At 47.6% G+C, this 23,182-nt stretch overlaps 1 protein-coding gene across 2 annotated transcripts in view; it reads right to left on the reverse strand.

Moving 5' to 3' along the window:
* Nucleotides 1-23,182, reverse strand: part of LOC146829699 (sestrin-3-like) — a 220,848-nt gene that overhangs the window by 104,276 nt on the left and 93,390 nt on the right. For both annotated transcript variants that reach the window (XR_014962284.1, XM_085608411.1), the window contains exons 3-7: nucleotides 14,127-14,309; nucleotides 12,819-13,046; nucleotides 9,338-9,476; nucleotides 8,795-8,913; nucleotides 8,497-8,687 (exon numbers count right to left, since the gene is read on the reverse strand). Coding sequence is in view for 1 of the 2 variants with exons in the window: in XM_085608411.1 (XP_085464537.1) it covers nucleotides 8,497-8,687; nucleotides 8,795-8,913; nucleotides 9,338-9,476; nucleotides 12,819-13,046; nucleotides 14,127-14,309 (860 nt within the window). In the remaining variant the exon portion in view is untranslated. The remainder of the gene's footprint in view (nucleotides 1-8,496; nucleotides 8,688-8,794; nucleotides 8,914-9,337; nucleotides 9,477-12,818; nucleotides 13,047-14,126; nucleotides 14,310-23,182) is intronic.

Raw genomic sequence — 23,182 nt, forward strand, 5'->3', positions numbered from 1 at the left:
AATGTGGTCTCTTGTCTTGGTCGCTTGGGCTTCGCCTTCGACGATTCATAGGTCTGCGACTGATGTTTCCCCCTCGTCACCTTCGGCAAGGTTTTCCTCCTGGTCATTCAGCAGACACAGATCTCTCAGGGCTGGAGTTGGTTTCTGTTCCTGCATTCTGCAGTGTGCCTGTCTCTGCTTCTCCCTCAGCATCTTCGCCTTGAACCCGCAGGCGTTGCAGTCGTCGCTACGATGATCTATCCGCAGGCAGAGGTTGCAGATAGGCTGTTGGTTCTTCTGCACACATTTGTGGTGGCAATTTGGGCAAAACTGATACGGAGTCTTCTCCATGATGCTGAAGAGGGAGCCCCCTATCCAGGCATTCTCAAAACCATCGAGGAAATCTCCTTTACTCTAGGAGTCTCCGCCGGTACCTGTTCTTCGATTTTCTTGTCTCGATTTCGTACAATTCTTCAACCAACTTCCTACGAAATTCTCACAAACTTTTTTCTTCCTCATATTGGAGAGCCTTCAGCAAAGCATCCAGACCCAACGGTGGAAAAAATTGAATCTGAAGATGCAGACCAAGAATGGGAGCTTCAAGGGTTGGGTGTACAACGTCACAGGAAGCACCAAATGGGGGATATGTTGAATCCAACAACAACAAAAAGGATAATGTTACTTACCCAGTAAGCATCTGTTCTTGGCATGTAGAGCTGTAGATTCACATGCTTTGCATACTCCTGCCATCTAGTGTTGGGTCCCGATGTTTGCACTTTGTTTTTCTTCAAGGAAGTCTTTCCCAGTCACACGGTAGATGACTCCTATCGGTGATAGTGCGCATGGGCATCGACTCCATTAAGATTATTTTCCTGCAAGAGGGTGAAAATGGAGTAGGTAAGTGTAGAATAGAGATGCCATGTGTATGTATGCAAGTAGGAAGAACTGCAACAACTACAGGTGTCCGGAGAGGCGGGTGGGCGTATGTGAATCTACAGCTCTACATGCCAAGAACAGATGCTTATTGGGTAAGTAACATTATCCGTTCGAGGCATGTGTGCTGCAGATACACATGCTTGGCATGGACTATGAAGCAGTATGCTCCCCAAGCGGTGGCTAACCTGTAGGTGTTACCAAAGGGGATGATGGACAGAGCGTTTGAGCAAATCAAATACTTCCCCCCCCCCCCCCCCAGTCAACTGATCTGGGTTTAATCCATCATCGTTCTTTAGCTCACTTCACCACCCCAGTTAAGGGAGTCCAGGGAGGACCTGACTTGGCAGTTCGGGCTGGACTGTTCCCATGAGGCACAGGGTCAAGACTGATTTGCATATGGCTGGATTCAAACTGGAATGGCATGGTGAGCAAAAAAATGATGGATTTAGGCCCAGATCTCTGTACTGGGGTGAATGTATGACATTATTCTGCATTCTGTCCATCAACTGTTGTTTTTGCATTAACCTGTAGGTGTTGCAGTTGTTTGAAATAGCGTCTTAAGCACTGCATGGCCTACAATAGCTTGTTGTCTTGCTAACACATCTACACAATAGTGTTTAGTAAACGTGTGTGGTGTAGACCATGTAGCTGCTTTACATATGTCAGCTAAAGGAATGTTGCCTAAAAAGGCCATAGTAGCCCCTATCTTGCGTGTAGAATGTGCTCTAGTGGGTATGGATAAAGTTCTTTTGGCTTTGCATAGCATACTTGAACGCATTCAACAATCCATCTTGAAGTGCCGGATTTAGAGATGGGATTGCCTTTGTGAGGTGGCGCAAATGCAACAAACAATGGTTTAGTTTTGCAAAAATCGTTGCTCCTTCCTATGCAATATAATAAGGCTCTCATCGAGCTTTGGGAAACACCTATAAGCCACTGCCTTCTGAAAAAAATAAAGAGACAATCCTGGATCGAGGACAAGGCAGCCATATCCAGAAGGTCGCATGGCTGGATGATCCTGAGCTCCTACTCCTCTCGCGCTGCTCAAAAATATCTAGCCCTAGGGTTTGCCAAATCCACTAAAATACAATTCCTGAGGTACCGACTTAGTTTGATACCATGCAAAAAGCACTATCCACACTGGCTAAAAAACCAATCCAACTGTCGCCTGTGTGGTGCAGCGCATAAAGACATGCTGCACCTGCTCTGCACATGCTAAGAACTAACAAAGGAACGGAAACAGCTTTTAAAGCCACTTTTTAAAATTGGAGAGGTAGCCGCACACGGAGGCAGGCTGTGCTGGCGTGCTCCGCACCAGAGGACACGCAGCTGAACTGCCACCTGGTTAAATATCTGAGAATAGTAGAGAAGAGAATGCCACAAAATCGAGATGCTGACCTCCGGCTACCAACTTTGGACAGAACAATATTATAGCCAAAAGGAAAAGAGTTGGATGTTGCCAAACAAATATTTTGCACTGATTTTATTGATTTTTAGTAAATTGTCATACCATTTAAAAAAATATTTTTATTTAAATGAAGCGCTATGAGATACTCCATAGCAATGGTTTTAAGTAACTAAGCTAAATAAAATACTTGATACTTGAATAAGGCTCTTCTAACGTGTGGAGAACTCTTTCTACCACTGAATCAGGTTGAGGAAAAAAACACAGGTAACTCAAATGATTGGTTAATATGAAAAATAAAAAACACTTTAGGAAGGAATTTTGGATTGGTGCGAAGAACAACTATCTGTGTGGAGTTGAAAGAAAGGTTCCTCTAGGGTTAGAGCTTGTAGCTCACCAACTCTCCTCAATGAAGTGATGGCAATGGGGATAGCAACTTTCCATGAAAGAAATTGTAGAGGACAATTCTAGAAGGGTTCAAAGGGTGGACCCATAAGTCTTGTAAGGACAATATTTAGATTCCACACTGGTGGGAGTGGGACTCTTGGTGGTATTATTATTTTCAAACTTTCCATGAAAGCTTTAATTACTGGAATTTAGAATAGAGATACACGTTGTCTGTTTTGCAAATATGCAGCCAATGCTGCAAGATGTAAACTAATAGAGGAGTAAGCCAACCCGGTTTGCTGTAAATGTAAATTGATACTTGTGTAGCGCACTACTCACCTGCAAGGGGCTCAAGGCGCTTGTACGAGTACCGCTGTGGAACCCATCCTGGCTTTCCCTGTGAGGCGTCCACTCCTGGGCACCCCCAAGGTGGAGGCCAGGCATCCTTAGCGTTGTGGAGATTAAGCAAGCTATTGCCCAGAGTTGCAGAGTGGGACTCCATGATTGGAATAGGCACCGAGGCGAGAATTATCAGGTCCGTGGAATTTTTGAGCCCAAGACCCGCCGAGGCAGGGAATTGAACCCTGGTCCCGGGCTACACCTCTGCATCAGGGTCTGCCGCTCTAATCATTGAGCCACACTTCTCCACACTCCACACTTCTCTAAATGTAATAGGTAACAGATAATATTCTGTACAGAAGCGTCTAGAGGATTGATCTTGTTGTTATTACAATAGATAACAAATCGTTCCCACTTTGCTGCATAGCAAGCTCTGGTAGAAGGCTTTCTTCCTTCTTTTAAAGTACTCATACATTGTGGTGGTAGATTTAAATAACCGAACTCCATGACTTCAGGAGCCAAATGGCTAGGTTAAGCTCCTTGGGTTTTGGATGTCTGATTTCTCCATGGCTCGGAGTGAGGAGACTGGAGGTGAGCTGTAGTTTTTGATGTGGAACCACTGACAGTTCTAACAGGGTGGTGTATCAAGGTTGACAAGCCTATGTGGGGGCTACTAAGATCAGTATGAGGGATGTTTGCCTGAGCTTCCAAACTAGTAATGGAAGTAGTGGGAGAGGCGGAAAAGCGTAGGCAAATATCCCTGACCAATTCACCCATAGGGCATTGCCTTTGGATAGATGGTGTGGGAACCTGGATACAAAGTTTGGGCATTTTGCTTTGTGTACTGTGGCGAACAGATCTATTTGTGGAAGTCCCCAGTGTTGGGAGTAAGGAAGGAAAACTTGGGGGATGAAGTTCCCACTCGTGAACTTGCTGCCTTTGTCTGCTGAGGAGATCGGCAATTTAATGGTCTACTCCTGGAAGGTGTTTCGCCAGTATCTTGTGATGAATTGCCTAGTTCCAAGTGTTTTGTGAGAGGTGTGACAGTTGGAGAGGGTGTGTCCCGCCTTGTTTTTGTACATAGTACATTGCTGTCATGTTGTCTGTGCGGACTAGGACAGCTTTGCCTATAAGGTGAGTCTGAAAAGCTTTGAGTGCTAGGAACACCGCCAGACGCTCTAGGTAGTTGATGTGGAGACTTTTGCGATACTCGCTCCACAGACACTGGATTATGTAATGTTGGAGATGGTCACCCCAACCGGTGAGAGAAGCGTCTGCTGGTAGCACAGTCTGTGGAATAGTGCCTATGACGGGCCGCTCTTTTGAAAAGTTTTGTGGGTCCCACCACTGCAGAGAGCGATGGGTGCGGCCTTTTACCAACACTAGATCGGTTAATTGACCCTGTGATTGATTCCACTGATGTGCTAGACATTTTTGCAGGGGACGCATGTGAAGCCTTGCATGAGGTACGATTGCAATGCAGGACGCCATCATTCCCAGCAGTTGCATGAAAACTCTGGCTGGTAATGTTTGATTGGGTTGAAACTGTAGTGCCATAGACTGAATGTTGTGAATTCTGGCTGCATTGGGAGAGGCTAGAGCTTTGAGAGTTGTGATAGTAGCTCCTAGATAAGACTGCATCCGTGCAGGACACAGGTGAGATTCCTGTGCATTGATTGTGAAACCCAATTGATGAAGTAGGTCTATTGTTGTCCGAGTGTGTTGCAGACAGTTTTGGTAAGTGCTGCCTTTGATGAGTCAGTCATCTAGGTATGGGAAGACATGAATATGTTGTCTTCTGAGATGAGTGGCTACTACTGCCAGACATTTGGTAAATACTATGGGAGCAGTGGGGACTCCAAATAGAAGTACTTTGAACTGGTAATGCTTCCCTGTTATCACAAATCTGAGGTATTTGCGATGAATTGGAATGTGAAAATATGCGTCTTTCAAGTCTATAGTAGACGTAAAATCCCCTGCTGTAAAAGAGGAAGTACCTGCTGAAGGGTCACCATGTGAAAGTGCTCTGACATTATGTATCGGTTCAACTCTCTGAGATCTAGAATAGGTGTTAATGAGCCGTCCTTTTTGGGGATCAGAAAGTAGAGAGAATAGACCCCTGACCCTTGGTACTGAAGTGGAACTGGTTCTATAGCTCCTTCCAGTAAGAGAGATGGCACCTCTTGTTCGAGCAATAGCAGGTGGTCTGGGGACAAATTGTGAGAGCGAAGTGGAATATTTGGAGGATTGGTGGTAAGCTCCAGGCAATAACCATGTTGGATAATTCCAAGCACCCATTTGTCTGTTATAGATTTCCAAATGGGGAGAAAGTGTTGAAGTCTTCCTCCGACAGGTGTGGAATAATCGGAGGGAAGCCTGGGGAAGTCGCTGCTTATGAGGGGAAGGGGAGTTACGGGGTGTGGCGTTTTTACCCCTGCCTTTGGAACGGTTTCCCCTATAACCTCCTCTGAAAAATCCTCTTGGAGAATAGGATTGGTTGTTACCTTTGTACGAGGAAATGTTTTGATCTGAGGCTGCTGACTTGGACCCTCCCCGGTAAAAGGAGTGCCGAAAGGAACCTCTGTTTGAATGAGACTGAAGCGCTCCCATAGATTTTGCTACTTCGGTGACCTTTTTTCGAGCATTTGATCAACGTCAGGGCCGAAAAGATGTTCTTTATCAAGAGGAGTGTTTAAAATGAATTGTTTAAACCCAGAAATCTGTAACCAGGCATGCCTTCCGAGTAAGATGGTAGTATTGACTTCTCTAGCTGCAGCATCTAGAGCACACCTTATAGAAGAGTTGGAAATTAATTTCCTTCCTGGACTAAGCCTTGAGCTTTCGCTTTATGCTCATCTGGGAGATATGCTAGCAGACCCCGAGTGTTAGCAATACACCAGTGATTAGCAGCTTGTGCAGCTATGTGTTTTCCAGGAGCATCAAGGAGTTTTGATTCTATAACTGGGGGAGGAGCATCCCCCGCAGTTTGGGTTTAGAGACTACCAAAGAATCAAGTGGTAACTGGCCTTTTAATAAATACTGGATCTGTTGGGAAAGGTTTGTATTTCTTGTTGACTCTAGGAGTCAGTATTCGTATACGTACAGGATCTTTATAAATTTCATCTGCGTGTCTTATCATACCTTTGAGCATAGGGAGTGTCTGGCTCGACCCGTGTATGGATCTTAGAGTCCCAAACAGGAAGTCCTCTTCTAAGGATTATCTGTGGAGCACCACCCCATGGCATTGTGCAGCCCTGGCAATGAATTCTTGATAGGACACATTTTCATCAGGTGGAGATGGCTTGGCAGGGTAAAGGTCTGGATCATTATCCAATGGAGATTCAATTGTATAATCCGTCCATGGATCCACAGGTAAGTGTGTGTCTCCCTCATCAGTATCGTCTCCGTCATGGTGACACAGAGGAGAGTGATGAGGTGTAATGTGTAAAGGATCTAAAGGCGGGGAGCAGGGAGGAGGAGGAGGAGGAGATGATGGTAGGGGATAGAAAGGGCTAGTACCCAAAAATTTATTTTTTAAAGGGTTTTTATAATGACTGTCGCCATTAGGAAGCTTGTGCTTGGATGGCGTCTTGGCATGAATATGTCCTGTGTCAGGATTAATATAGAATTTCTTTTGCTCGGGATCCAATTTGGATGGCACAATGTATATTTTTGGATCAGAAGGTGCTGAAAGGACTTCTTTGGTTTTTGGCACCGAAGGTTTCGGAGCCAAGATGAAATGACCTTTCGGTGCGGAAGATTTCAGCTCCGAAGGTTGTTTCTTTGTTTTCGGTGTCGAAGGTTTCCGCTCCGAACCGACTATGTGCTTGGAACCGGAAGGTTTCAGCTCCGAAGTGGATTTTGGCCGACTCAGTCCCGAGCCGGAAGGCTTGACAGTATGTTTTGTGCCGAGCCGGGAGGTGGAGCATTAGAAACATCGTCTCAGTGCCGACCTTGGCCAGAAGGCAGAGGTGGTGCTGAAGCCTTACATTTTTTTAGGGATGTGTGGACGGGGCAAGAGGGGGGGGGGGGGGGGGGGGGGGAGGGGGAGGGGTCTTCTGTACTAACGTCACCCTGTTCCTGCGGCACATTGTCGACGTCGAGGTCTATCTCCAACTCTGATTTGAGTCCAACATGGTGAAGACCTGTTCTTCCTCGGCTGGTGAGGGCTCGGGGTCATCTTGCTCTGAATCTTCACCGAAGATATCCGGCGTGATGTCAATATGCTGGCGCTGCATCTCCCAACGTCGAGCCCGACTATCGCGGAGAGTTTTCTTTGATCGAAACGAATTGCGCGCGTCACAGTCTTGTTCTCTGTGCACTGGAGACAAGCACGAGTTACACACCTGGTGCAAGTCGGTATGGGGGTACTTGGTGTGGCACCAGGGGAAGAATGTGAAAGGAGTCTGGTCCATCGTCAAAGAACCAGGCCGATGTGGTTAGGCCCGAAGGCCGCCCACAAGACTTTCCGATTGCAAATGGAGATTTCGTTGACCGAATCGAAACGCAGAGAAGTGGGAAATGCATTCAAAATAATACCGTCGGGATAGAGTGGATTGTGTACCGTGGGAACCCGAGAAACGATTCCGAACCAGAGCGCAGCAATACACGTCCGAACCCGATGGCGGAAACAAACTATCTAATAATGGAGTCGATGACCATACGCACTATCACCGAAACGAGGAGTCACCGTACCTCGTGACTGGAAAGACTTCTTCGAAGACAAAAACAACTTGCAAACATCCGGACCCAACACTAGATGGCAAGAGTATGCAAAGCATGTGTATCTACAGTACACATGCCTTAAACACAGAAATAGAAGGACTACAAAAAAAGTTGAGAATTCCAAACCCAACCACTAGATGGCGAAATAATGAACACAGGTGAATCCAGAAAAGATTCACCCTACAAAACAGCCTGTAGAACAGCAGAGCACATTACATTTGTATCATGTATATGACTCACTACTGTGTCCTAGGTTATAAAACTGTATTTGTGATTTTTCTAATGTCCGTGTACCATGTTGAAATACCTGCAGCTTTGAAAACAGTGTGTAATATGAACATGAATTCGTGTTCCTAGTGGGGAAAAAATTGGAACAAAAATGGAATAACCTAACCCACCCTGTTTGGATTACTTTTAAGTATTTGAGGTTTTTCTTCAGTAGACAAAAGCCCTCCCTGCAGTCCAACAACTTTTTGCCACAATGTTTCTGCCCAGCAACTTTCAGGGTCTTTCAGTTTCCTCTGTCTCAAGCTGTGTTGCCACTTGTTACATTCCAATTTCTCAAACCTTAATCTCAGCTCACATGTGCTCTCCACTCCAATTCCAGCTCCTGTTTAACCTCTATTCCCTTATTCTTACAGCTTGTTGTAAGCACTTCCTTTCCTTACTCATAACTCAAAGCTCCCCCTTCAATAAATGCAGCACAGCCTATGGCCGGTGCTTACCTTATTCCGAACATGCAGTGGATGTAATTCCAGATGCCGCGTTTGAAGACGGAGGCTTCACAACCTTGGCGCTTGGCCATGTTGCAGTTCTGGAGGCTGTCCACAGAGCGCAATTTCTCATCCAGCAAAAGCCCAATATCCGAGTACAACCGGTTCACCAACGAAAAGCCATGGTCCTCCCAAGAGTAATCCTACCAATGACAGCGGAGATGTGTGGTGTAATCAAGACAGCCTGCTATTTGATGTGCACAGTACCAGCTTACTTTACTATTTATTCCGTCGCAATTCAGAAACTTACCTGGATTCGGAATATCTGTGTTTGCTCTTCATCTCGACGTGCAAAGTCCTGGTATCCAAACTCTGGGTCCTGGACATAGCAGGAAAAATCAGCAGCTACAATTATGTCGCTGGCCAAATCTGCAGACAAAAGGTACAAACTTGTGAAATCAGTAAGAGGACGGGGTGAATGAGACGCAGTACATACCATTTATATATAATATAAAAACTCTGAATCTTCTCGCCACTAAGTGAGACTATTTATAATTCAACTCAGTGACTAACTTCGTCATATGGCCCACGCGGTCGTGCCTAAAGTCACAGTAAACCCGTCTGTCTTCCTAGCACAGACAGCGAAGGACCTCATACTGATAAAGGCACTCCATTAAGCAGGACCGCTTCCAACTACATACATAGCATCTACTTAGGAACCATACATTCTGCTGTACTGTAAAGCTAAAAGACATTTTTGTGCCACACACCAAACACAAATTACAATTGCACGCTTGTGACTAGACAAATAGCAAATCCTGGTCTATCCTTATATTCTCAGTGATGCCTTTACCTTCCTCTCGCTCCTGCATCGAAGATGGAGGCGTTAGCCTTGTGTGCTCCCGGGACCGCTCATCTCGGTTCTCATTCTCCAGGTGAATCCGGTGAATGCGCTCCCGAAGGGACTCCAGCTCCACGCAAGAGTCCAGTGACTGCAATGCACACAAAAGAAACCAGGGTAAAGAAATCAAAAAGGGAAGCACCATCAGATTTGCAATGGTTATCTAGGATACCAAGTTGCATAAGGAAAACAATACTAGTAGTATTGCGTACACCCGACACCTACTGGTGCCCGAGCCCCTGCAAGCATCTGTTTGTAGCATTTAGTGCTACAGATTCCCATGCTCTGCATACTCCGTTCATCTAGTTTTGGGCTGGGATGTTTGCAAGTTGTATTTCTTTTGCGTCATGGGATTCTCTGTCACTCTACCCTCAGGTAATGTGCATGGACACCAACTCCATGCTAAATTGTTTGGCAGAGAGCATGAAAATGAGGGTAAGTATGAGTGACAAGTGAACGTAGTATGGTGCACTATGTGTATTGTAGAAGTAAGCCAAAATAGATTAAAAGAGATCTGTAATAGAGCCACACACTTCCAGGACGGAGGGCAGGAGCATGTGAATCTACAGCACTACGTGCTGCAAACCGATGCTTTCATTTTCTGTTTGTAGCATGTGTCACTGTAGATACATATGCTATGCTTGGACTAAATCGGTACCTTAAAAGAGCTGGCTAGATGGATAATGTAAATGTCTGAATTAAAGTACGTAGGACTGTCTAGCCAACCATAGCCTGCTGGTGGGCTAACATGTCCACACAATATTGCTTAGCGAACGTGTAAAGGGAGAACCAAGTAACTGCCTAATATATGTAAACTAGTGGGATATTACCAAGGAATATGGTAGCAGATCTGGATGCAGTTGGCAATACCTGCGTTAGAAATAGGCTGGCCTTCGAGAGGTGTTGCAAAGATTACAAACAACTAGTAAGACCTGCCAAAGGGCTTGGTCCGGTCAATGTAATACATGAGGGCGCATTTAACATCTAGGGTGTGAAGGGCTCTCTTTACTACAGAGTTGAAAGGTAAAAGACCGGCAGCTCTATAGTCTGGTCGAGGTGGAAAGGGGAAACCACTTTAGGGAGGAACTGTGGGTTAATTCTGTGAACAATCTTGTCCCTGTGCACCTCAATGACAGGTTCTGTGAGGGTCTGCAACTTACTGCTGCATCTGAAAAATGTTAGGGCTTCAATGAAAGCTACTTTCCAGGAGGAGCGGGAATGCGCAAGAATGCAAGGGCTCAAAGGGGGATCAAAGAGTGTGGTAAGGGACACGTTGAGGTTCCATACAGGGGTGGGGGAATTCTGGGAGGGATGACACTGGAGGCCCCCCATGAAGGTCTTGATTACTAGCATGCGAATGAGTAAGGAGTGTTCCCGCTTTTGCATGAATGCAGCCATATCTACTAGATAAAACCGTATAGAAGTGTGGGAGAGGCTTGACTTTTGCAGATGGAGACAATAACAAATGTCCTGAACTTTGGGTTGAAAAGGGTCCAGGTGATTGGAGAAGCAATAAAGGACAAACCTCTTCTATTTTACAGCATAACAGGCCTGTGTTGCAGGTCTACCAGACTCATGCAGGATGTCCATGTATTCTTGAAGGGAGGCTAAGGTAGCCAAACTTTAAGACCTCAGGTGCAAGATTGAGCTGCCTGGGGTTTCAGTTTCGGATCTGGCCTTTGTTCCTTGTAAGAAGGTCTAGCCTATTGGGGAGGTACTCGTGTGGTTTAATTGTCATCTTGAGGCGTGCAGATTACCAGGACTGCCTGGTCCATGTGGGGGCTACCAGAATAGGCAATAGAAATGTTTACCTAATTTTCTGAACCATGTATGGAATAAGTGGAAAAGCGTAGGCAAAGATCCCTTATCAGTTTATCCATAGTGCATTGCCATGGGACTGTGGGTACCTGTAAGCGAGGCTTGGGCATTTTGAATTTTGGAAGGGGCAAACAAGTCTATTTGTAGGGTGCGCCAATGCTAGAAGTACTGAATCAGGACTTGAGGATGAACTTCCCACTCTTGGACTTGTTAATGTATCTTGCTTAACAGGTCTGCCAAGTGGTCGTCCACTCCCGGAAGGTAGCCCGCAAGAAGGATATGTGGCGGCAAATAGCCCAGTGCCAATTCTAATGTTCTAGCGCTAAGAGTGGGGAAGTAGTAGGTGCCTCCCTGCTTTTAAAGATATACATGGCGGTCGTGCCTGTCTTGATCAGGACAACTTTGTCCCAAACAACTTGAAGGAAGACCTTGAGAGCAAGGTATATGGCTAATAGCTCAACATAGTTTATTTACCAGCAATAGTGTGGGAGCGGGGGGGGGGAGCTCAGACCAACCTGTGATGTCATATAGTCAAGATGTGACCCTACCCCAGCCAGTGAGAGAGGCATCCGTGGTAATGGTGACTTGCGGAATGAAGTCTATGAAAGGCCTGCATGCCCAGCAAAAGGTTGTTGATGTTCCACCAGAAAGCAATGGGCACTGTTCTTCCCTTCCTCGAGGTCATGTTTGGGGTATGGTCAGAGGATAACATCTCCAGGGTACATTGTCTTTGTACTGGCTTTTGCGCCTGCTTCCAGAGCTGAAGACATCCTCTTGACCGAAAAGACCTGGAGTTTCAAGCGGCTCCTGGAACAGCATTTTGTGATATGTCCACAGCCACTCTTACAGCGAAAGGCCTTGGAAGCAGAACAGGTCGCCTTGTTGTGCTTCAGGGACAGGCACAGGTTGCACACCTGGTGCTGGTTAGACCAAGGACATTTAGCTTGACAGTTAGGGCAGAATTGGCTCCATAACACCCGCACACCTCTCAGTCCTCCCCACAACTACCCTAAAGTCGTTTTCCAAATACGATCTGAATCCTCGTGGGCTGTCGACATTGGTCCGTGGTGAGAGTCCTCAGTGAGTGTGGTGGAGTGTATCAGTGGCAGTATTTCAAACATGAATAGCCCGAAATCAAGGCTTTCACAGGCAGCACTGAATAGTCTGCTTGTTGCAGTGTGTTTCTCACACCAAACACTAGATAGGAGTGTGCAGAGCATGTGTATCTACAGTCACACATGCTGTGAACAGATTACTAGTCTTTGAGCAATATAGATTACTACAGTCTTGATGGTAATAAGCATTAGGCAATGTGTTGCCATCAACAGAATGTATTCCAGTAAATGGTAGGTAGTACTGATTACATGCATATGCCCTTGTGAACTGAATTACAAGTTCATTAGTAAACCAGGTGTGGGGGCTAAGAGAGTCCATAAATCCGGAATTGAACAGTTTCTTTTGGACCTCACCCCTTATTGCCTTTCTGCTGTCTGCCAAGACAGATGTATGGACAGTCCAAGCTTTGTAATACAGTTCAACACACACAAGATAACATGCACACAGAAATTCAGGTACATGAAGACATGCCGGCACAAATGCACAAGCACGCACTTACCCTATTTCTGTTAATACGTAGGATTTCTTGGTTACTGTTCCCATTGGCAGCATCGCAGAAACACTGGCTTCCCACCACGGAAGGCTTCAGCACGCTTCGGCTGTCTGTTCGTTCCTCCTGAGCACAGCCGAAGACAAAGCTAGCCAGGGCATGGTAATGTGCAAGGAGTACCACTGCATGGACTAGCTCTGCCAGCGACCAGCACTGCTCTCGGATCTTCAACAGGTTCTGCAGACAGAGAACAGCACACAGCATTGAGTGAAGGAAAGAGCAAAGGGGGTGGAGATGGTCACAACAAGAAAAAACAACACCGAACAGAGTACAGAGAGGACGGAATGGGTATGCATGGCATGGGAAATATGCCACAGAGGGAAATAGGATAAGGGAGTGAAGAGGTTAAGCAGTAGATGAAGATAAATGGGGGGTGGGGGGATTACAACGACAGACAAGAGAAGGAGGATGTGGAAAAGCAATGAACCTAGCAGGAGATAAACAGGGAAGAAAGTAATAAAGTGAAGGGGAATATTCGTGAGCGAAAGAATGAAAAGAAGAGAGAAGGGGTGATGAAGGGAAGGCAGGAGGAAAAACAGAACAAAGGCACAGGTGGGTGGAGAGTAGGATGGGAGGAAAGAGAAAAAGAGTGGACAGAACAGGGTGAAAGCAGAAGTAGGAGAACCAAGAAGGAAAACAAAGATGTAAAAAACTGAGAAGGAGAGACAAAATAAAGATCTCAAAGTTCACTAAGGTTTGAAAGCATCTGAGAAGTACAGTTGGATGGTGGGTTAAAAAAAGAAAATGGGCTGAGCAGCAAAGACAAAGGTGGGGAAAAGCAGGGCAAGAAAAAAAGGAGGAAAAAAAGGAATAAAAAAAAAAAAAAGTAGATCTGAGACCAGACATGGAGGATAGACCAAATGTTTAACACCACCATCAGAGCTGCCAAATCCTAGGTGCTGCTCCCAGCCAGAACTCAAGGAAGCTCTTGACAACATGCAAGATTACAATGAATTCATTTATCTTTCTCTGTACTTGCCCTGTGAAAATTGGTGTTTTGTGGGCTACAAAACACTGCTCTTTCAAATCACACTGGTGTTCTCACTCCTAAGCAGCGCTTTCAGCTGAGAGAAAGGTTTGTACTCATTGCCTGTGATGAGTTTGGTACTATTGCATTTTGAAAACCCGCCCCATTTTTGCACCTCAGCTATTGAATAAATAGGAGTGCTATTAATTTGTACCACGCTGCACAAGTACCCTCGTACTTGGTAACCACAACATCATCCATGCACCCTTTATCCCACTTCACTCACTTACCTCTATGTGCAGCCGGTTGATCAACCATGGACGATGGGCAAGGATTTTGTTAATTTCATTCAGGTTACGGAGTCTTGGAGGTACACACTCCAAGCCCCGCAGCCACTGTGGATCCCCACCCACTCGTAGAAAGTGAAAACTGTGGAGATTCACCAGGTACCAACATTGATGCCGAGCTGCAGCCTGCCGGGAGAAAGGGTTACTGCGGTCAAAAAGAGTTGAAAAAAGATCAAAATAAATTAAGTAAAATCATCAATCAGTAATAGTGCCATTTACTGTGTGATCCTCCCCAATCTGAGGTCAATCCACTGAAGTTCATCTTTCTGCCTTTTGCAATTGTTATCAGTTCGACATATATACCTATAGCTTTCAAACTAACTCTGCCACGGTGCCCTGTCAGTGATGAGATGCTGTCTGCCAACATGATGTATTTAAATGTGATCAAAATGAATGAGCAGCGTCAGGTTTATACCCACAACTGGTTAAGAATAAATATGTGACTAATGGGGCGTGGCTAAGCCGTGAAGCGCGATGGCCGCTGCTTAGCAGAGCTCTGCCGATCCCTTCTCTACCCCAGTCTATCCGCCGCATCTATCCGTGGTCCAATCTCACGGTTCTCGTAAGAGAAACTGCCCTTTTCGCATTGGCAAGGGAACGACCCCTGCAGAAAGACCAGAAGTCGTCATTTGAGCGGATTTGTTGAGCGGCCTTGTGGTGGCGTGGAAACCGGGGCCTCGCGTGGCGGCCGGAGCAGTGAGCGTGGACTGATCCTGACACACCCTCGACAGAAGGTTTGGTAACTGTACGCGTCGGAGGTGGCTCTCATGCTGAGGCAGAAGCGACACACTGCCGGGAGTCCCAGAGCAGAATTGGGAACATCCGAGGCTTGGGGGAAGATCGGACGCCGGGACTTCTATTGTCGAGGCAGTAGGTGCAACACCGTGACGCTCCCGATGCCTGACTGGAGAACCTAGCAGAGCGGCGAGATCAGCGGAGTGAGAACCGTCCGGGGCTCCCCAGCCCCTCCGCCCTCCTACATCGCGGAGGCGGTGTGAGAAAGTGGCTCTGTATATACTGCTCCTTAATAGGTACAGGGTGTACAGAGTCCACAGTCCCCCAGGGTTTGACAGAGGTTAAAGTTAGATATAACCTTACTCTCTAAAGTGGTAGCTTGGTCGAGCAGTAAGGCAGTATCAGAGGACAGTGTAAAGCATTTGTTGTACACACCCAGTCAGCAAATGGTCTCACACACTCAATAACTGAACTCTAGGCCAATGGTTTATATATAAAAAATATATGCTTGTTTTATTTTAGAACCAACACTTGGATTTAAAATATACTTTCTCAGAATGAGATGTTTCATATAAATACTTTTGCAATATGCAATTGACTTTTGTAAACAGTTACAAGTGGTTGCAGTAGGCAACTCTATTTTAAACACAACAATGCATTGAGCTCAATGGTAAATTCAAGTTATTTGCAACAGATTACTTTTTAGATTACTTTTGGAATTCCAGGACTGGATCCTAGATTCAGTCCTGGGTCAGTACTCAGAATCAAGTGATGAAAGTCGACTTAATTACTGTAATAATTTTTAAACAATATTTAGCTATTTTAAAAGTTGACACTTCGAAAATATTTCAAAGAAAACAGTCAATGATTCCCTATGGAAGAAAATTCAAGTTGCAGGTACAGTATGTTATCGTTACTTTTGTAATCCAGTACTGGGTGCCTAGACTCAGTACTGGGACCTTTATCCAAAACAGGTAAGTAATTACGTTTTCAGATATTATACGATTTTTGAAGAATATTTAAAGATTTCAGAAATCGAAACTTAGAAGAAATTTCACAGAAAAACAGTCAATGGTTTCCTATGGAAGAAAATTGGGTTAAGGGTAAGTACAGTTGTATGTATTTCAGCGCTGGGCACCAAGATCCAGCACTGGGAGCTCACCTAAGAGCAGGGGAGTAATTTCGTTTTCGTTACTCGGCTGATTTTTGGTGAATATTTTAAGATTTGAAAAGTCCAGGAAAAAGCCAGTCAATGTTACCCTATGAGGAAAATAGAGTTAGCGGTTTAAGGGTAAGGACTCGACTGGCAGAGTTGAGGTTCTGGGCATAGACTCAGGGGTCCCCCAGGGTCAGGTAGGTACAGTTGGTTCACCCTCAGCGGCTCTAGGGCGGCCGGGTGCAGAGAGAGTTAGGCCCAATGTTATCCTATGAGGGATAGGGGGGCCTTGGTTGGTGGCTGCTGACTGGCAAGCCACACGGCTGTGGGAGCTGGGCTCCTGGTCACTTACTCAGGGCAAGTGGGGAAGTAGGTAGGAGTAGAGTTTTCACTGCCAGGGCCACTCGGGCGGCTGGGTGCAGAGTGCTTTTGAGCCTTCGGGCGCTCGAATGATTTCAATGGGAAATCTCCGGTTTAGAGAAAGGCTGCAAGCTCGGGGACGAGGACTCTTCAGGTGCCACCACCACTTTGAGAGGTAAGTTGGGTAGTTGGAGGTTAGGTAGGTACCCCGGGATTGGGCACAGGGGGCCGCAGGGCGCCGCGTGCAGGGGTGCCTTTTGGTGTCGGGAAATCTTACCCTCTGTTGATCGCGGTAGGGGGAGGCTGCAGGCTTCTTCAGGAGTGTCGAGGGAGGTCCTTGGGTGCCGGACTGGGGGTCACAGTCGCCGTGGGGACGTCCTCGGGGTCTTTGTTCAGTCCGGCACTGGCCAGGCTTGGCTGGTGCAGAGTGTGCTGGGTTCGCGGTTCCGGGCTGCTGTCAGGGATTAGAGGTAGGTTTTGAGTAGCGCCTCTACTCATGGGAGTCCCAGGGGCTTAGAGCCAAAAGGTAGCCAGGTCCTCCAGGGTTGGTGAGGTTGCTGGCCACAAGAGATGCCGGGTTGGAGCAGGAGCAGGTTCGAGGGTCGACAGGCCGGTAGGGCTGGGGCCAAAGCAGTTGGTGTCTTCCTCTTTTTAGCAGCTGCAGGGCAGGTCTTCTTTCTTCTTGCTCTTCTTTGTAGTTCTGAATCTGGAATCTGGGGAAGGAAGGTTCAGGGTGCCCCTAAATACTAGATTTAGGGGCGTTACAGGTAGGTGAAGGGCAGGGACCAATGTGTCCCTGTCCTGGGGTGGGTACACCCCCTATCCTGCCTCGTCCTGACAGGGTAGGGCTCCCCATCTTCAAGATGGCGAGAGCCCGGAGATGTGCTTCACCTCGCCCCCCCCCACCTGAGGGGTGGGGTTGGCAGGCTGGCACATCCCCTGTCCTTATTTGGGGTTTCCGGCCAAAGCTTCCCGCCAGAGTGGGGGGTTGCAGGGGCCTGGGGAAGCTCACAGAGGCGGCATGCTTTTGAAGCTTCCCCCTGCCCATCCTGGGGGAGGAGATTTAGCACCTCGCCCAGGATGTGCATTGTTGCAGGCCCAGGAGAGCAGGGGCTCTACTACCCAGGGGTCCAGCAACAAGTCTGCTGGGTGGCAGCCTAGGCAGCCTCAGAGCAGACGTGGATTGTAGGTTAGGTTTAAGGGGGCACCTCTAAGATGCCCTCTGGGGTGCTGGGTACATTAAATCCCACACTGGCATCAGTGTGGGTTTAATGTGCTGAGAAGTTTGATACCAAACTTCTCAGTCTTTAGTGTTGCCATTATGGTGCTGTGGAGCTTGTGTTTGACAAGCTCTCAGCACCATGTACTCTTAAATGGCAGCACTGCACTTACAGTGCTCAGGAATGGACCCGGGCACTGTAGGGGCACAGGGCTCCTGCTACTGTGCCCACACCATTGGTGTAAGGCACCCAGCTAGAGGGGTGACTGAGGTATGCCAGGGCAGTGTGTTTGTGGGCATGGCACACAGGAATGTGTGCCATGTCGACTCTGTTTTTGTCTTGCACCCAAACACTCAGCCTGCAAAGGCAGTGTATGTGTAAGGGTACAGGGCCTCTAAGGGTGTGACAAGGAGTGCTGCAGCCCTTAGAGGCCTTCCCTGGTCACAAGGCCCTGGGTACCTAGGGTACCATTTACCAGGGGCTGACATGTGGCCAGGGTTTGCCAATTTGGGTTTGGTTTGTTTTAGGGAAGGAACATAGGCCCTGGGCACCTGATTGGCAGGAGTCCAGGGCACACTCAGTCAAAGTACATTCAGCAATTCAGCAAAAAGTGGGGGCATACCATGCAAGAAAGATGGCACTTTCTCACAGGCGGGCCTGTGCAAACCTCCGTCAACGGGTGAGAGAGACATCGCGGAGGCATCTTGGGGACACAAAGAGTGGAGACCGGCATTGGGCTGAACGGCGCTCGAATAGCAGAGAATGAATATGCTACTTACCAGTATGCATCTGTTCTTGGCATGTAGGGCTGCTGACATTCATATCTGTGCATAGATCGCCGCCTAGTGTTGGGTCCGGATGTTTGCACGTTGTTGTCCTGGAAGAGTCTTCGAAGTATCCTGAGATAGGTGACTCCTCCCCTGGACCACAGTGCGCATGGGCATCCTCTCCATCCTCAGATTGTTTTTCGCCATTGTGGCAGTGATGGAGTAGATACAGAAAGTGATGACCATGCTTGCAGTAATTCTGAGAGCTGCAGCTGCGACAGGCGCCGGGGAGGAGGGAGGGCGATATGAATGTCAGCAGCCCTACATGCCAAGAACAGATGCATACTGGTAAGTAGCATATTCAGTTCGAGGCATGTGGGCTGCTGAATTCATATCTGTGCATAGAATATATAGCAGTACCCTCTATTAGCGGCGGCTACCAGTGCCAGCTGCAGCGGTCTGAAAAAGAGTTTTGAGAACAGCCTGTCCTACAGCTGCCTGCTGTTTTGATTGCACATCTACACAATAGTGTTTGGTAAATGTATGTGTAGTGGACCAGGTGGCTGCTCTACATATATCATGCAAAGGAATGTTTCCCAGGAAAGCCATGGAGGCCCCTAACTTACGTGTTGAGTGGGCTCGTGGGGGAATCGTTAATGTGCGTTTAGCATTTTGATAGCAAATTTGAATACATTTAACGATCCATCTGGCTATACCTGCTTTGGACATGGCGTTACCTTTGTGGTGTGGGGCAAAGGCAACGAAAAGTTGTTTTGTTTTCCTAAAGACTTTAGTCCTGTCTATATAGTACATGAGGGCTCTCTTTACATCCAGTGTATGGAGTGCTCTTTCTGCGACAGTTTGTGGGTTTTGAAAGAAAACAGGCAGTTCAATAGTTTGATTCATGTGGAACTGCGATATCACCTTGGGCATGAATTTGGGGTTGGTACGTAGTACGACCCTGTTGGCGTGAACCTGTATGAATGGCTCTTGAACGGTTAGTGCCTGGAGTTCACTAACTCTCCTCAAAGAAGTGATCGCTACTAGGAAAGCTACTTTCCAGGTGAGGAATTGAATCTCGCATGAGTGTAGAGGTTCGAAGGGTGGACCCATCAGGCGTGTGAGGACCAAGTTGAGGTTCCACATTAGAGCTGGTGGGTGGCTTGGAGGAATTACACGTTTGAGTCCTTCCAAGAATGCTTTGATGGCAGGCACTCTGAATAAAGAGAGGTGCTGCCTGTTCTGGAGATAGGCTGATATTGCGGTCAAATGGACACGTATTGAGGTGTATGCCAGATTGCATCGGTATAGGTGTAAGAGGTAACAAATTATGTTTTGGATGGATGCGTCTAGCGGGTTAATGTCATTGTTATTGCAATAAATGACTAACCTTTTCCATTTGGCTGCATAGCAAGCTCTGGTAGTGGGTCTTCTAGCTTCCTTAATGATGTCCATACAGTCAGGTGGCAGATTTAGGTAGCCAAACTCTAGGACTTCAGGAGCCAGATTGCCAGGTTCAGCTGTTGCGGATCTGGGTGCTGAATCTCTCCATGGTTCTGCGTCAAATGCGCGGGTTTGATCCGCAGCCTTTGATGCGGCACCACGGAAAGTTCGAGAAAGGTGGTGTACCATGGTTGGCATGCCCATGTTGGAGCAACCAGGACGAGTGTTAGTGAGTGTTGTCTGAGTTTGCGTGCCACCAGCGGTATCAATGGTGCTGGGGGAAAAGCGTACGCAAATCTGCCGGACCAGTTCATCCATATCGCATTGCCCTGCGACTGAGGATGTGGGAACCTGGCGGCAAAGCTTTGGCATTTTGCGTTTTCGCTTGTGGCGAATAGGTCTATCTCTGGATGACCCCACTGCTGGAAGTACGGTTGGAGTACTGATGGGTGTAACTCCCACTCGTGCATCTGGTGGCTGTGTCTGCTGAGCAGATCCGCCATCTGGTTGTCCTTGCCGGGGAGGTGTTCCGCCATGAGGAACATGTTCCTCTGAATGGCCCACTTCCACATGCTCTGAGCCAGATGAGACAACTGTGGAGAGTGTGTTCCTCCCTGCTTCTGTATGTAGTACATGGCAGTCATGTTGTCCGTCCGGATCAACACGACTTTGTTGCACAAGTGTACTTTGAATGCTTTCATTGCCAGGAAGATTGCCATCAGTTCTAGAAGGTTGATGTGCATCTTCTTTTGTTGTATTGTCCATAGTCCCTGCACTGTGTAATTGAGTACATGAGCTCCCCATCCCTGGAGAGACGCGTCCGCTGTCAGTATTATTTGTGGAACAGGCTCTTGGAACGGTCGGGCCTTGCAAAGGTTTTGTGGATTCCACCAATGCAGAGAGTTGTATGCCCGACCGCTCACCAACACTAGGTCTTTTAGTTTCCCGTGAGCCTGATTCCATTGACGTGCTAAGCACTCCTGAAGCGGGCGCATATGTAGTCTCGCGTGTGGGACTATGAAAATGCAGGAGGCCATCATGCCTATCAACTGCATGAACACTCGCGCGGGAAGGGAGTGTTGGGGTTTGAACTTGGAAATCAGCATTTGCATGCTGTTGATCCTCACTAAATTTGGCTGAGCTGTGGCTGCCAGAGTGTCTATGGTCGCACCTAGGTACTGTTGTACGTGTGCGGGTTGGAGATGTGATTTCGGGTAATTTAGTGAGAACCCTAGACTGTGAAGAAGGTGAATGGTGCGGGACATGTGGCTGGCACATTGCTGGGCTGACTTTGCCTGAACAAGCCAGTCGTCCAGGTAAGGGTAGACGTGAATATGTTGCCTCCGTAGATGTGCAGCCACAGTAGCTAGGCACTTTGTGCAAACCCTGGGTGCTGTTGTCACGCCGAAGGGAAGAACCTTGAATTGGTAGTGCTGCCCTTGAATAGTGAACCTGAGATATTTTCTGTGTGAGGGGTGAATGGGTATGTGGAAATACGCATCTTTGAGGTCTAGCGTGGCCAGGAAGTCTCCCTGTTTGAGCAGCGGGAGGACTTGTTGTAGGGTGAGCATGTGGAAATGCTCTGAGAGAATGTAGCGGTTGAGGGGTCTCAGGTCTAGTATAGGTCTGAGTGACCCGTCCTTTTTTGGTATTAAGAAGTACAGGGAGTACACCCCCATACCTTGCTCGTGGACGGGTACGACCTCTATTGCGCCTTTTTTCAGCATACTTAGCACTTCCTGCTGTAATAGCGCTAAGTGCTCTGAGGACATAGGACGGTGTTTTGGCGGTATTGTGGGTGGAGTGGAGGTTAATTCTAGGCAGTAACCGTGTTTGATAATATCTTTGACCCACCTGTCCGTGGTGATGGAGTTCCACGTGGACAGGAACCTTTGTAGCCTTCCCCCGACAGGTGTTATGTGGTCGGGAGGAAGGGAGAGGGCGTCACTGTTTGTTCTTGGGGGAGGACCTGGTATTGCCGTATCCGCGTCCTCTGCCTTTTGTGCTGGAGCCACGATATCCACCCCGGGTGTTTTTATCGTAGGTACTTTGTGTGTTGCCCTTGTTGTAGGTTTGCTGTGACCCCTGTCCTCTACCTGCTCCTCCATTTCCGGGGCGACGAAAGGAGCCACTCCGAAAAGTCTGCGTTTGGAGAGCCCCCATGGACTTTGCAGTGTCTGTGTCCTTTTTTATTTTTTCTAGGGTGGTGTCAACCTCTGGTCCGAATAAGTAGTCGGGGTTGACCGGTTGATTGAGAATGTTATTTTGAACCTCAGGTTTGAATCCGGAGATTCGTAACCAGGCGTGTCGTCTTAACATGACGCTGGTGTTTATTGCTCTGGCAGCTGTATCTGCGGCATCCAGTGCACACTTAATGGATGCGTTTGTGAGGAGTTGTCCCTCCCTGATGAGGATCTCTGCTCCCTCTTTGTATTGGTCAGGGAGATGTTGGAGTAGGGTTTCTAATGTGTCATAGTGTGCGCGATCGTAGCGAGCTAGGAGCGCCTGGGTATTGGCAATACGCCATATGTTAGCTGCCTGGGCTGCAACCCGTTTGCCGGAGGTCTCTAGCACCTTGGACTCTTTGTCCGGGGGAGGAGCATCCCCAGTTGTCTGCGAGTGCGCCCGTTTGCGAGCATTAGCGACTACGATGGAGTCCAGAGGCAACTGGCCTTTAATGTGCGTAGGGTCCCCAGGCGCCGACCTATATTTCTTGTCGATCCTGGGGTTTATTACTCTTGCCCTGGTGGGTTCTTTGAAAATGTCCTTTGCTGGTTTGAGGACACCTTTCAACATGGGTAGAGTTTTGATATGCCTTTCTGAGGATGCGAAAGTATCCATTAAAAAATCGTCCTCGATTGTGTCAGAGTGGAGTTGCACACCATGATTGGCCGCAGCACGTTCAATGAGGGCGTTGAATGCGGCAGTGTCCTCTGTGGGGGACGTTTTCGCGCCATATAGCTGCGTGTCCTGTGTATCCATAGGTGCACCCGGGTCTACAGGGTCATCCCAAGCCTGGTCAGGGTCCTGTTGGCCTTCAGGGTCCATCTCTCTGGGGTAGGGGACGTCGTCACCCATGTAGTCCTCCAAAACGTCGGTTTCGGAGGTGTCGGAGAGAAGGACTGTGGATGTGGGTAAGAGGTATGGAGACGTTCGTAAAGAACTGGTTCCGAATCCGCTGGCAGCTTTTTCTTTAGCGGGATCCGGTAGGAGTCCAAAGCTTGTTCGGAAGATATTCTCCGCTTGTGGAGCATAATTCTGCCGGTGTCGGCATCGATGATGTGGGATGGTGATGTCTCTGTAGGAGAGCGTTCAGCA

Source organism: Triturus cristatus, chromosome 5_2, assembly GCF_964204655.1.
Source record: "Triturus cristatus chromosome 5_2, aTriCri1.1, whole genome shotgun sequence".
Lineage (NCBI taxonomy): Eukaryota > Metazoa > Chordata > Amphibia > Caudata > Salamandridae > Triturus > Triturus cristatus.